General features: G+C 36.6%; 1 protein-coding gene across 44 annotated transcripts in view; it reads right to left on the bottom strand.

The window, feature by feature from the left end:
* SOX6 (SRY-box transcription factor 6) overlaps positions 1–16,078 on the bottom strand; it is a 686,841-nt gene that overhangs the window by 195,658 nt on the left and 475,105 nt on the right. For all 44 annotated transcript variants that reach the window (XM_053203417.1, XM_053203416.1, XM_053203433.1 and 41 more), the window contains 2 exons: positions 9,066–9,238; positions 6,145–6,213 (listed from right to left, as the gene is read on the bottom strand). In XM_053203417.1, coding sequence (XP_053059392.1) covers positions 6,145–6,213; positions 9,066–9,238 — 242 coding nt within the window. The remainder of the gene's footprint in view (positions 1–6,144; positions 6,214–9,065; positions 9,239–16,078) is intronic.

Here is a 16,078-nt window from a genome sequence, read left to right as displayed (position 1 = left end):
GTTTGAAGCAAGCTACGGAGCATCTATCATTACTTAAAAAGTTAATTAGATTACATAAAAGAAATAATTAGATTTGCATTTTTATCTTGGTTTTAAACTTCCAAAGAAGATCACAACAGCCTGCCTGTGGGCAATTAAAAACAGCATACAGCAGAGAAATAGAGGAGAAAGGGTCTGTTTTTCCTGGCTAATTCATGATTGAGGATAGAATTACAAAATATTTTAAGGGCTTGCTGAAGCTGGGGGCTAATCCTAGACTTCTAAGCTTTGTTTATAACTCTCATTTCATTGCAAGAGAGCATCAGATACATGTGCAGTGCCAATAGTAGTATCAAATTACTTCCAGTGGGTTTACTCAGTCCTGTTCAGAGGCTGTTGGAAGGAGATTCGTTACCTGATCAATAACACAAAAAAAGGACTATTGGCTGGAGTCAAAACAGGAGCACTGTAATTGCTTTTTGTTTACCAATGCTAAATACAATTAACAAAGAGGTACAACATAAGACAGAGGGACTACATGAGCCCGGAGCACTCCTGACTTTCATCAGTCTTATGTTGGTTCCTCCAGCCATCTCCAAAAGACAATAAATGCCAAGGTCCAGCTCTTAAATTAGAGGTCACTTAGATATTTAATGATGAAGCATATCTTTAAATATATATCTATTATTATTATCCCAGCAAAAAATTAATTAACCAGGTCATACAGGCCATGAAGGCTAATGTACAAAGTAATTATTTCTGATCTTTAGACAACTACTTCACATAAAAAGGTAGTCCTTATTCTGCTCAGCAGATACCTGAAATGCCTGTAGTTAATCATATTGAAGGAAACAAAGGCAAGGTTTATCTCCTTAAAAGGTGAAAGTCCATCTTGAATTATTCTGTTTAATGGTTTAAGAACAATCACCTCCTTTCTTATAATATTAGCATCTCTTCTGGTTACCAGACAGGAAGAAGAACGCATATCTAATGGTGCTCTCCCATGACAAACACACAGAGACACACAAAACATATGAAGAGCACACAGGAATATATAGTAATCAAAATGGAAAATGCCGTGTATGAAAAAATAGTCATATACTCTTAAGAACAGAGTAACGTCTCAGTGAAGAGACAAATACTTGGCTTTGTAAATAAGCAGCATGTATTACCGCGTTTAAAAGGGACAGCTTTCCGATGAGACAAAGAGTATGTGCAAAGCAGCAGCAATGACATTTGGTTCAGGCCTTCCACAGATGGAATTTGCCATCTAATGTATGTATTAAATGAGTAGGGAAGGGCAATGAATATTGTACACTAATTGTAAAGATTAACAAAAAGCTAAGAATTTCAAGTTTCACAATTAAACTTAAAAAGGCATATGTATACGAATTCATGAAATCATTGGCCCTGGCCCAGGAAGCCAAATGCCCAGGTAATACCCCAGCCAGCCAGTCTACTGTTAAGAGACCACTGTTGTTCCATCAGCGATGTCAGGAGAGGACACAGCCCATATAACACACAATATAAGCCATTTGAATAACTCTAAAATTGGGGTTTGAAGAGACTATATTTTATCAAAAACTCAAAAAGTAAGCTTCTTACCAAGATATTTTCATGAGCTAAATTCTCCTCCAAAGATTAAGTTTTAGCAACAAAATGCCATCAATGTTTCCTAGTAACATGCTATTGAAACAAAAGAATGTGGGATGTCGTATCCACGAAGAATAACTTCTCTAGATTCAAAAACCATGACATGCTCAATTGAGGTTGTGTAAATAAATATATAGGTGGATCAAGAAAGCAGGATTTATAAAGTATTTTCTCCTTTGCTTAGACTAGACTTACATGTACTGGTTGATTAAAATACTGTAAATATGCTTTGATGTGTCCAATAATTACAAGTGAATTTTGTTTACCTGTCAAATAACTCATAAATAAAATGCTACAAAAGACTGGCTAAGATACTCTAGTGCAATGGTAGGGGACAAGGAGGATGAAATTACTGAAGCAGTCATCTGTCCTTTGGAATTAAAGGATGAGAACTGGCATTCCCAATTCCAAGGATCATATTCCATATCTATCCCATACCTATTCCATATCTATTAGTTTGGCTTTCCATACACTTGATGAAAACTGTGCTATTTTTGTCCTGGAAGAATCAAAAATGTCCAACTTTTTCTGGGCTCTATATCGGGGGAATTACTTAATATGAAACAAATTAGAGGAATCACCATTTTCCCCAAAGCACAAACAGAGGGATTTGAATTCACTAAGCAAACAGCCTCCTAAAAGATCTGTTAATATTAAAGCATTTTAATAATCATTTAAAGTTATTAACCTGATTTTTTAATGGCAAAAATTGACTCATCAAAAAAATAAAAACATTGATTCACAAAGTCATTCATCTTGCTTTCTAAACATGGTTCACATGGTCTTAAATGTATCTCTTTGAAAATTTAGTTAGAATTTACCAAGGCAAAAGTATGTTAAAAATTATACTTAAGGAAGAAAAAAAATAATATGGTTTTTAACTACACATATAAGTTTTGAATGATTGCACATAAAATAAGCATGGGGACTTTTACAATACTGTTTTCATCATGTCTTCTTCCCATCTCTAAGGAAAAGTCCTGATTTCAATTTGTACAAGCCATTCAGGTTTTCATTTGCTTCCATTACAATAGGCCCAGATGTGTTGGTGTGTGGTTATTGTAAGAGGTTAGACACTCTTCCTTTTCTATTATAGTTTGCAAAATCAGGAACAACAGTACTGATTCACAAGTCAGCATTCTGAACTATAAGCAGACAGCAATCCTGAATGTAACCAGCTGATACTCATGATCCATAGCCAATTGCCATGGCTTAATCGCACTGATTTTGTTAGCTAACAGGTTCTAGGACTCAAGATTTAAAAAGAAGAAAGAAGGTCAAACTTGCTCAAATGGTCTCTGTATACATTTGTTCTCAGAAGGGAAAGTACGTTTTGTACTCACCTTATTTTACTCTTTGTTCTGTTTTGTTGTCAAACAGGAGAATGTTTCTTTCATGATAGAAAAATGTGTGCAGCATCGCTTAAATCTCATATCTTGCTCAAAAAAACTGTACTAAAATTAGCCCACCAATAATCTCTCCTAAATTGGATCATGTCTATATTTTATCAAAAACCATATTTGAAAAATATGTTTAATCCATTCCCCTTCCCCCCAAACACCTGAAAGTCTGAATATCAAATACCTGCTTCATAAGTGTCAGAGATAAATATGTTTTGTGTAAGGAATATTTTTAAGCGTTTGAAAAATTCTCCGAATGGTCGCACACTGATAAGATAAATACTGACAAGATATGCAGTAGTAACTGCGGTAGCTCAGTACAGAACAAACTATAAATGCAGGTTATTGCTTCCTGTTATTTTTTAAATATAAATTCTTATTACGAAGATTCCTGTATTTCTAAAGTGAATGCAGCTCTGACACTTTGAATCTCTCTCTGGTTTTATAATTTACACAGCTGAGATCAAGTGCTGATTAGCTTCAATTTTTAAAAATTCAAACAACGAGAAATATCCATGATTTTAAAAGTAATTAAACTTCTATTAGAAAACCCGAAAAAACAATTTTCCTATCTTCTCAAATTAAACATTCCAATGAATAATATTTTAACATCATATTCTATAGTTTCCTGAAGAAGACATCAATTTCATGTGGTAAAGTTACAACTAAAATCATATGTTATCAATAAATGCTATTTCATAAAAATGCTGTGAACTGATTTGGTTGCTATTCATCTGACATCCTCAGTACCACAAAACAAACATCAATTAAGACAGCCACTTGTTAGAAACACCAGTGGACTGACAAGTGAAATACATTCAAAATAAATAAAGAAGTAAGTAATGAAGATGTAGAAAAACATTAACAATAAATAACTGATAAGGGAACATCTCAGGAAACTTCTTCCATTCCTGCTTTACAAATAGGAGAAACAGAGAGAACTAAATGATCAGGTTATTTAACACCTACTGAGATCTTACAGAGGAATCCAGAGAAAAATGTAGGAAACCACAGGCTAAAAATCTTGACCTTAGCAGTAGGAGCTACACTGAAAATTCTAATAAGGGCAGAATCAGGGAACACCTGGACAGTTATTTAATTAAGGATCTCAGCATGAGTTATAAAAGAGATAAGATATCAGGAGGAGAAATTATTCTGAGATTTCATTGTAAAAGCTGACTGTCAAAAATGCCAGAGACATTCCATCTCCCCTGTATTTGGACTTTATTTTGAAACACACAGACTTGTGTATGAAAGATAGAATCAGAACTAATTAAACAACAACAACAAAAACACTGGTTAAAACCCTCAGGTGAAGATAGCTGGACAAAATGCCAAATGAGGTACAAGTACTTCAGGCACCAAATTGGTACTTTAAATGGAACACCAAGTATGATTAAGAAATGAAGCAAGGCTCTAAGTTAACACCACTGGCTTTCACCAATGAAACAGTAGAAGAGTAAACTATGACTTTATGTGAATTAATATTTTTTTCAATACAGTAAGATATATGGGGCGCCTGGGTGTCGCAGTTGATTAAGTGTCTGACTTCAGCTCAGGTCATGATCTCATGGTTTGTGAGCTTGAGCCCCACATCGGGCTCTGGGCTGACAGCTCAGAGCCCGGAGCCTGCTTCAGATTCTGTGTCTCACTCTCTCTGCCCCTCCCCTGCTTGTTCTCTCTCTCCCTCTCTCTTCTTCTCTCTCTCTCTCTCAAAAATAAATAAAACTTTAAAAAAAATAAATACAGGAAGGTATAATATTACACTCAAGCAAAGGAATAATATAATTCACAATATACTGTCCCAACTAGGCTGAATAACAGATCCCAGAGGTTAGAAAATATCCACAGCTGGCTCAGTTGGTTAAGCATCTGACTCTTGGTTTCAGCACAGGGCATGATCTCACGGTTCATGAGTTTGAGCCCTACATCGGGCTCTGCACTGACAGCACAGAGCCTGCCTGGGATTTTCTCTCTCCCCCTCCTCTGTTCTCTCTCAAAATAAATAAAACAAGAAAGAAAAGAAAAGAAAAGAAAAGAAAAGAAAAGAAAAGAAAAGAAAAGAAAAGAAAAGAAAAGAAAAGAAAAGAAAAGAAAAGAAAACAAAAGAAGGAAGGGAAAGAGAAAGAAAGAAAGAAAGAAAGAAAGAGAAGAGAAGAGAAAGAAAGAGAAGGAAAAGAGAAAGAAAAAGAAAGAAAAAAGGAAGGAAGAAAAAAGAAAATATACACAGCAACCAAGAGAAACCACAGAGGCTGTGGTGGGCACACATAAATTTGGGATGAGTATTCCTGAGGATTAATCACCAAACAGTTCCTTATTTTATGGCTTTCTAGAAGTCACATACCTATGTTCCTATTCAAAAGTGGAGGTCAGTTCCCTTACCGATCTCAGAGAGCCATTAGTTAAATTAACCATCAAGTTTCTAAAGGAATGCCAGAAATCAGAATCCCTTCCCAGACCATTGTAATCATTATCTATGCATTTGTGTTACAGTGCCACCACAAAAAAGGGGAATTTTTAAATTGTGTTACAATTATTTGGGAACACGTTTTTCTTCCTTTCTAGATTGTAAGTTCCTTGAAGACACATAATTATTCATTGATGTTCACACTCCCCACAGCACCTAGCAGAAATGCAGTTACTATTTCTTAAAGAACAAATTAATCATTATCAATCTTTGCCCAGGTCATAAGACTCTTCTCATAACTGACCTACTCAGACAGTCCTAACAAGCAAATAAGTATAAGCTTCTCCCTGTGATACTATTAAGACGGTAAAATACAAAGCAGAAAGTGGTTTGTGGCAATAAAAATAGCATGTGTGTGCTACCTTTGAAACCATTTAGGTTTCCACTGGGTTGTGCTAGGCAAATGGCAGAAGGAAAAAGAGATAAGGTTTATTCTGTTTACGTGTCACATCAGAAAAGAATGCTTAGACCACCACGCGGTCGATGTTTCCTACATCCACGCATACAATTTTATACAACCTCCTTGAGCAACAGCCCTGTTGGTGCTGTAAACAGGAAAGGGGCACATTTGCAGCATTTTCAATTCCGTTTTCAAGGAGGAAAGTATCTAAGTATAATCAGCCGAGAGTAATAAAATACACTGACCTGGATCTGTTGCTGCAGGAGATTAATTTTGTGCTGCTGCTGCAGAAGTTGCTGCTGTTGTCTTGCAATCTATCAGAAATAAAGTTTCATTAAGTTCAAATGAAATGCTTGCACCTTTGCCATTACCCCAGGTATCTCTCTTGGAATTGCAAGAATGCTTTACTGTACTTCTATGTGAAACAGTTCCTATAAAATGAGAGAGGCAGACTTAGTAAGTTGGAGAAAATGAAAAATTTCAAACAGGTGCCGCCTCTCTGCTTACCCCCTAAATCTCTCTCTGTAGATGAACAGGACCCCTTGTACGACATTTGTGAGCAGTTCATCCATATCTGCAATGGTCGTCGGGAAAGAATGGGAATTTTGAAATCTGATCTTTGGACAAAAAAGACAGGAAAACTCTGGCTACATTTTCTCAAGAGCTTAATTTGGATGTAAAAAGTAAAATCTGTAAGCAAAGACAGGAAATAACTTTCTATTACTTACAAACATGGTCTATTTGGTGAAATCTTTTCTGAAGGGAAGATTTTCAGAGCTGATAAAACTTACAAATATTGTCAAGGGAGTGCAAATGAAAACAGCAAAAACTCAAATCTTTCCTTTTTTCTCGTTGATGTCACACATACAAAGCATTTTTTAGAAACAAAATTCAATATTCATCCATTTATCCTTTTGAGGGCAATGTGTTCATTTTAAAGGTCACGATCCACATATGAGTTTTACCTTCATCCAAAATCAAATTCAACATGTTAACACGTAATCTGGCCTATATAAAGAAATATTAACCACCTAAAGCAGGCTCTGTGGAGGATCCGAATCTGCCCCTCAGAAGAGCAAACAACTCCTTTAGCATAATGGTGCTTACTATAAAACATGAGGAAGGCATCAGGCTGTTTATTGCCTCAAAAGCTGAAGTCCGGGGGATACCCCTTATGAGAACACACTGCCAGCGTAAGAAGCTAGACTGAGAAGTGGCCCCAGATTTCTTAGAAGGCCTTGGTTTTGTAGTGCCCTATAGGTAAGAGTTACAGCTTTTTTGTTCCTATTTCTTCTATTTCCAAAAGCCAATATTCTAGAATGGGCAATCTTAGAAGTAGCAATGAAGGTGGATCAGCCTTCAACTGTATATTTCTTGAGTCTTTTTGATGCTTTAGCCTAGAATAGAGGGAAACACCCAAATCACATTTCATTGAGCCCGAGATAACAAAAAATAGCAGTCTACTCCAAAATGGTGTTTTGTGGTTTCTGGTGATGACTGGCTCATACTGGAACTCATGATAAAGCTGCCCCTATCATAGGCTAGAGTTTGAGAAGTGGGACTACTCCCCTCCAAAGCTTTATAAGCAAAACAGAAACACTATGTAATCAGATTGGAAAGGCTCAGTCTGCTTGTCACTATTCAAATCAGAAATGGGCAACTCACTCGGCAACTCTAGGTATAGATGTGGGACCCTCTGAATATTTATTTCCTCTTAGCAAGCCAGTGAAACACTACTAGGCATCTAATATTGATGGTCCCTCCTAAATGATAAAGTGCTGCATAGAAATGCATCCAAAACACCACAGTGCAATTACTATCACCCACTCTAGACGTATGGGTTTGACACAGTGAAGTATGGTACATAAGCACCATGTGGCTCAAATTCTGAATTTTATTTGCCAATCGGTTGAGCTACATGCTCGCTTCATTGAGCATGACAACCTAGTTTTAAGTGTCATTTAATTTTCATTTTGAAATATAATTACAAAGTGTTCACTGTAAGATATCACTCGTCTGCAAATGTGTCAAGATTAATTTGTGCTAGCTTATTCACAAGTGTCAATAGTTAATTACTGTGTCATCTCTGGATGGCTAAATGACATTCTAACTTCTGATTTTTTACAGTGTTCCTTTATGTTATTTTCCATTAGGGGCTGAGTCCATATTCCTACATGTGGGCAAATATTCAAGCATATAAAATACCAGACGTCACAACTCATTAAAATCAACAGAGCATATATTGCTCTATATACCCCTATAAAATACATTTAACTGAAAAGATAATTCCAGTAATAATGTCAGATTTCTAAAAACTGCACATTAATTTGGGTCCATCTGATCCAAAGCATCAGGGACTACTCTATAGGATCATTGTTATTAGATTAATGTACTCTTATGAGACAGGAAAAAGGTTTGGGAAAGTGATTTATTTTTTAAAAGATATACACTTAAACTTTGCTATTTTTTCTTCTTTCTCACTTCTAAATCAATGAAATCAAATTCTTAGAGGAGCCATGTGCTAATTTGTTTTCAATGATTTACCTATGCTATAAATAGAGTGACCATATAATTTATCATTCAAACCCGGCCAACTTTTGCAAGTGGAATAGGGGTTATTAATAATTACTCTGGGAAACAGGCATTAGCCATGGTTATTCTGGGAAAACTGAGGCCTATGGTCACCTTAGCTTTAAAGTCAGAGAAAATCATGGACCAGTAAGCTTAAAGATCTTCAAAGTTTCTCTAGACCAGGACCCTTCTTTTCCAGATGAGAAGAGTAGGCCCAGAGAGAAGCAACTTACTCATGGGTAAGCTACACTAGGATTGCATGCGATGCCTGTGTGAATGAGTCCCTAAGTAATTAATCAAATCCAAATGTTCTGGAATAACGTTATCACTTTCAGTTATGCCCCGTTGCTATGATGCCTTTCTTTGTTCTCCACATAACCCTTCAGTATTCTTAAAGACCCTGGATTTCCAGAAGTCTTCTTCCTTTGTTTTTCCATCTTTCTCTTTCCTTCTTCTTTTCTTCTTCTCCTTCTTTTTTTAATTTTTTTTTTTATTTCTAGGAATGCTTATGACAAATAAACCAATCAATGTGATTACTCGCTGAGCTTGGCGCATTCCACCTCTCCAGTTCATCAGCTCCTTTTGCAGGGCTCACCTGTTCTTGCTGTTGGCGAGCAAGGTCCATTTGCTGCCGTTGTTTCTCAATTTGTGAGGCTGCCAGTTTTTTCTGTTCATCATGCGCTGCCAAGAGCTGCTCCCGTAAACTGATCAGCTGGGTAATCATAGTAGAGAGTTGCCGTTCTTTCTCTGCCAGGCTCTCAGGTGTACCTAAAATAGAAGTGAAAAGATATCTCACAAGTTTGAGAAAAGTCTGAATGAATTGGGGAAAAGTGGAAGGCGGATTTAGAAAGGGACTACCCTAAGACACTTAACCATCTGGGACAGTAACTGGAGGTTACTCTGAGTATAGGAACACTACAGAGTATCAGTGGAATGAACACCAGAGTTAGTCACCGACCTGCCAATTAAAAGTATCACTGCTAATAAAATTCTCGCTCTTCCCTCTGGCTCTTTAAAACAAAACAAAACAAAACAAAACAAAAACAAAACAAAACAAAAAGCAGAACTATCCCCATTCTCGCCCTTTTACCATATTCCCTCTCTCTCACCCCCGCACCCCTACTTATCCCCACCAAATCTATCTGATCAAGATAGGAAACCTATGATATTTAGTACCAAAGATTAGAAACCATGGGTTGTATTAATATTCTATAATATTAGCTAGTTATCTCTATCTCAGTGACCAACACAGGATCTAAGACATAGTAAGTGCTTAATAAGTGTTATAGAAGGAATTTTCCAATCAGTGATCTCATAAAACCTTTCTATTGTGCAAAGACCTGTCTCTGAAGCTTGGATGTCAGGAATTGTTCTCTTGGCCTTGGAACGAGTTCTACAGAGAGGGAGGGAAAAAAAAAAAACTGCCTTGCCTCAGGTAAGGATAGGATTGAATCTTATGTTTTTCCCCCTGTGAAGGGATCAAGCTAAAGTTCTCAAGTTCATCCTTAAAGGCAACAATGTTGCTTGGAGGCCTCTCTCACCCTTTTGTCATTTGTCATTCTTCAAAGGGAAAAAACACGTTCGAGGCTGAAAAGGTTATGCATAAGGATGTGCTGTTTAATGAATATGATGTCGCTGAACACTTATGGTATGCACTAATGGTGCTGAACAGTCTTTTTATGGGCAAATTGCACAGCTCTCCTAAGTAAAGGGTACAGAATCCTTTTGTGAATCTAAATTAGAGCATTTACCACAGCATAAGATAAGAATTTCAACCCACTGTATTTGAGCCACACAGGTTTCATTATGAAGAAATGATCTATGATTTGAAAGCTTTTCAGAAAGATGCCACCAGCTGTCAAAGGGGACAAAGATTGCCGATTTTTGTGTGTGTGGAAGAGTAGACTTCCAATCTCCTTATGAAACTCCCCTCAGTCCTGCTAAGAAAGCATGAGGACAATCTGAGAAACTAAAAATATTTCAGTTAGCAGTGGTCCTATTTTCTTAGTGGCTGCAGGGACAAACGGAGCCTTCAGAGGATGCTGGCTAGTACTTGCTAGTGTATGATTCCCAGAAGGTAAGACTGATGTCAGCAGAGAAGTTATGCCACTTAGGACTATCTTGGGGTTTGTAATATCAATTCAAGTCCTTAAAAAATAAAGAAACAAACAAACTGTCAGTATCCCATATGCTTAAAGATTCACTGAGTTGAAAGATGGCCTAAAATCAAAATTAAAAGGAAAAATAATCATGAGATGATGTTAGAAATTGTATTCAACTGATAAAGGAACAAATACTGTATCCAGCTGTTCTTTCTAGCTACTGGAATTGATTTTTTTTTAATGAGTTTTTATTTCAGCAATAGGAATTTCAGCTTGGTAAAAAAAAGAAGTTCATGAATACAAAAGCAGGTTCCCAGTAGGAATCATAAAATTTCTTCAAAAGTACAACAAGCTCAATTAATTCATGATATATATATATATATATATATATATATATATATATATATATGAATGACAAGACAAAAAAGTATGAAATGTATTTATTTACTTATTTTAGTCATTTCTAATTAAAACAAAATACTTCCTGAATAGCAACTAGATACCAGAATACTGATACTATGGCAAGAAAAAGCAGATAGACCTCTCTACTCTTGTGTACTTTGGAGTCCAAAGTGCATGAGAGTAGGGAACCTTAATCAAGCAATTACACATATAAATGCAAACTAAAACTAAATAAGAATTACAAAATGACAGATATTTGGGGGAAGTTTACCAAGTTTGGGAGGCCCAAGTGTAAGAAAGATAGTCTGAAAAAGTAACAAATTTTCAGGAAGATGAATAGAGTTAAGTAGTCAAAGAGTTGGAGGGTGATCAAGGAGCTTTTCAGGAGAAACAACACAGGCAAAAGCCCTGGGGTGGGGGGGGGCAGTGGAGGGGAGTTCCAGTGTGTTTCACAAGTTGAAAGAAGGTAGTAAAACTTGAGCAAGGAAAAAAAAGGGGGGGGGGAGTAGAGTACCAGATGAGGTACAGAGGTAGTAAAAGTTCACACCATTCAGTGAACTAATAGACCATGCTTGATAAACTTCATACTTATTCTCAGAATGTTTCAAAAATAACTACAGTATTTTAAATAAGGGATGAATGATGTGGTCATTCTACCTATGGTGTGGAAAATAGTTTGGAAAATTATAAGAATAGATATTTGGGATATATGGACATTTTATTGCATATGTTTTTGGAAATATTCTGATCTACCTGTAATTTTCTTACTATACCTTTCTATATGAGGTGAGTTAAGAGAAGACTTACTGGAAACTGGGAAAGTTACTGCATCACAATTCTTAGTTAAAGAAGAGAAGCATTCATAGGAAATTTGGGGCAAAGGCCAACACAAGAGTTGGATCTGGTATTTACGCTCCCAAGGAAAAACTAGAAGGTTTTCTCTTCTCCTAGGTTAAACAGTGTTGTTTTAACAATCTTCAATACAGTCCCCTTCCTCCTCTACATAGGAAACAGAGAAGCTGAGGATAACATATACATGACTTCTTACTTAGCTTCTTCTGTTCAAGGTGAAGCCAAAGTTCTATAAATGCATTCGTGCTTCCAATGCTACTAGACATGTATATCTGCATTTACAGAATAACACAATTTAACTGATCTTTTTACAAATCAGTATGATATTCAAGTTGTTTAATTGTAAAAATTCAGTGACATCTAAATAATTTTTTAAAAAGCATGCCAGAGAGCAATATTTTTAGAAAATTTAGGCATTCATATAAGACTATTGCTATCTTTTCCTTAAATTTGAGGAGCACATATATATTTTGAATAGATGTGAGTGCCGTAATGAATGCAGTTGGAATGAAATATAGTAGCAAAACAAATCTAAAATTCTCCCTCAATGGGGAATTTATATATACACATACATATATGTATATATAAATCTACATATATAAATATATATAATTAAGAAGCAATCAATTTACACTGTACAATAGCTGACACTCTCTAAATGTGCATGCATGACCATTCTTCTGTTCTATACCCATTGTATTTGTTCACATATAGTGATTTACACCTAGGTAGTTAAAACCTGTAGTGCTAGATTTTTCTGTTTTAATTAACAGCAAATGTTTATACTGCTGTACTAAAAATAACACCGAATCTGAATCACATTAATAAACCAACCTGTGAACACAAGTTATTTCATCTCAAAAAATACTAGTTTAGGGGCGCCTGCGTGGCTCAGTTTGTTAAGCGTCTGACTTCAGCTCAGGTCATGATCTCATGGTTGGTGTGTTCAAGCCCCACATGAGGCTCTGTGCAACGGTGTGGAGCCTGCTTTGGATTCTCTCTCCCTCTCTCTCTCTCTCTGCCCCTCCCCAACTCCTGCTCTCTCTCTCAAAAGAAATACATAAGCTTAAAAAAATACTAGTTTAGTTGAATGTATAATTTTGCTATGAAAAAAAAAAACTACAGACTTACAATGGTTTAAGTTTTCTTACTTCATGACTGTGCAACAGTAATATGCATCCAGTAACACAGGGAATGATCCTCTCTGTAGGCGCTGGGCAGTGGCAGAAACCCGCAGCTCCCACTGAGCCACACAATCAGAAGAGCAAACCACTGATTCAGTTCAACCATACTGCACCCATACATTCTGGCTTTCACTTTCTGTCTGATATTCAATCAATTGTATAGATACTCAACACTTTCTTATAAAACAGACTTGATGTTAGATGATTTTGCCCAACTGTGAGCTAATGTAGGTGTTCTGAGCACACTGAAGGTAGGCTAGGCTATGGTAGGTGGATTAGATGCATTTTGAACTATTAAATGCATATTTTCAACTTAAAATGGGTTCATCCGGATGTAACTCCATCATAAGTAGAGGAAGATCTATATAACTGTCAGGGTTGTTGAAAAAGTAGACAATTTATGGGGCATAGTGAGGCAACCTAAATACTGTCCGGCTATGTTGAAGCCAAAAGACCACATAGAAAAGTCTTATAAGGCGGTTTAACTCTCTGTAAAAAGTCTTGTCTTGAATTATGTTTTCAGTTGTGATAAAATCAACTTGGAAAAAAGGAAAGTCAGATCCAGAGAATCTGCCCAGGCCAGCAGAGGTCATCAGTAGCTGCCTATCATCTGTTTCACATCCTTCAGGCTATCTTAAAATCTCCAAAAAGCACTGCTGGAAAATAGTCTCTCCCACACAAAAACAGAGGTAGTTTCATAAACCGCAAAGAGGGAAGCAGCAAAAAACCTTCTGTACACAGCTTCTCTACAAGTCAATGTGCCTGCTTTTATCCAATATCACACACACTGTGTGCCTGACACTCTCCGCTATAAACTGTATCTATTCTCCAACTCCAAAGACAGTGCAGCAGGTTTGTTTTTTTTTTTCCATGGGGTCGTCTTTATCCCCAAACCACATCTGTCTTGAGTTTCTCTCAGATTAGTCAGGTGGATCAGTGCTCCCCAGGGCCTGCTCCAGCTGAAGTATTTTAATTTGACTAAACACCTGATTTATTTTATCTCTCCGATGAGAAAGGCAGTTTGTCTTAATAGAGCCTGTCAGCCCACAGCCCCATTCACAGCAATTTACAGGCAGCCAGGGACGCTGGAAGAGAAGAGTGCCGTGATTCTGTATTTTATCCTCCTCCAGAAAGCACCTAAAAGCAGCTATTCACTGCTACTGCATGTGGCATTTTAGAACTGAATTAGCTTTTTATTCAAGTAACTACACTTGTTGTGAATAGCTTATCTGTAAAATTGCTACATTCACTACTGATTTTATTAACCTTTGGCTCTATCACAAAATGGTCTTCAGTTAGGAAAGACCTTTAAAATTGACACATTTTTTTTCTTAGGGGCCTTTATTCCAGTGACTTCAGATTTACTGAGTTTGATCCATTGAATTCTTTACCAGTTGTACTTAAAATTTTGAGTCTCAATAGGAAGTCAATAGTGTGTAAATAAGGAAACACTTTTCAAAATGTAAATATGGCAGCAATTTCCCTCATCAAAAGTTTTCAAATACCATCTTTCACTATAACAGTTTTAAAATCAGCCCTCTAGCCCTTTTTGGTCATAATCTGAAGAACTTGAAAAAAAATGAACTAACATAGACTACTTTTTTTTTAAATTTACCAACTATAACTACCTGTCCATAGGCCCAAAAACCAACAAAGAAAACTCAAAATTGATGAGAACTTAGGTAAAATAAAAAGATAATTAGGATAAATCCTTTTGTGGTATAGAACTTAAAATTAAAAATAAAAATCAGGTTTAAAATTTACAGTTTTTCTTTTCCTTTTTTTTTTTTTTTAACATCAGCTCACAGAAAGAATGTGCACGACACTCTGCTAGTTAATTTCACCCACAGTTACAGTCCATGGTGCTAGAAATAAGACTGGGCATTGGGAAGTTACAGAGGACTCAACATCTGAACAAGGCAGGCACCTTGCAGAGCACTTTACTAAATAGAGATTTGCCTCACCTTCTTACAATATTCTCAGACCTAGGACTTTTACAATATAAACATTTCACACAGGTTACTCTCTTTATAGCTGTCCCCTGCAAGTGCTAACATATGTGGTGATAACTCAGTTTTTCTAATGAGAAAACCCAGAAACCAGCACAGCAGTGGGAAGAGAGACAGACTAAAAGAGGGAAGGGAGAAGCTCACTCACCGAGTTGGCCAAATTAAATTTTGTGAGTTTCTCTGCATAGTTTTTATCTCTTCACTCTTACGAAATGAAGGGAAATGGTGTTCAAACATAATGTGTACCAAGCCAAATAAAACGCACATCAACAAATGGCATTATCTAGAAATGTGTCTCAGGGAATTTAAAACAAGACTTCCACCTAAACGTGCTCAGTCATTGAATCACACATTACTATAATAAGCTTAATAAGACTTAACAATGAAATTACAAGAAACCTGGTGAACTACAAGTATGTGTGTTCAGAATGATGGGGAGGGAAGGCAGTGACACTGGAGTGGAGTTCTGATGGAGACACACTTCTCCACATCAATTCTAGAAAGATTAAAGCACTTAGCAGTAATTTCAAAGCAGCATCAACCAAAGAACTCAGCCAACAATCCAGAAAGATTTTAAATTAAGTTGAAAAGAAAAGCTCTTAAGAGTGAATTCCCTGGTTAGTTCTAATTTTTTTTTTTCAAATGGACATTGTTTGAGAAGAAAGCCAAAATACAATGCTGGTCATAAAAGAAAGCTGCATTTGATCTTTTCTGCCCACAGGTAACCTGGTTAAACTGCTGTGCTCATGCTGCAGACTCCTCACACATCAGATGGGCTGTGATGTCCCCACTTCACAAGCACAGTCCATCATTTAGCATTGGCCTTTTTTGATATAGCCTTCTTTTAAATGTCACAAAATAGGGCAGCAAAAAGTCAACAAAAAATAAATAGGGTAAGCTAAAGAAACTAACAATCTATCAGAAGGTCCCCTGATAAAAGTTACTTTGTGGTGACTGCCTGAGAAAGGAACCCCTGTCCCAGTGTACCAGCAGCTAATTTGAGTTCTGAATCCAACAGCAGTTTGAAAAGCTTTCCACTCTAAAGGGCCCCAGTGCATC

Source organism: Acinonyx jubatus, chromosome D1, assembly GCF_027475565.1.
Source record: "Acinonyx jubatus isolate Ajub_Pintada_27869175 chromosome D1, VMU_Ajub_asm_v1.0, whole genome shotgun sequence".
In the NCBI taxonomy this organism is placed as follows: Eukaryota; Metazoa; Chordata; class Mammalia; order Carnivora; family Felidae; genus Acinonyx; species Acinonyx jubatus.
Note: the sequence above shows the minus strand (reverse complement) of the source record. Positions and strands in the feature narration are given on the sequence as shown.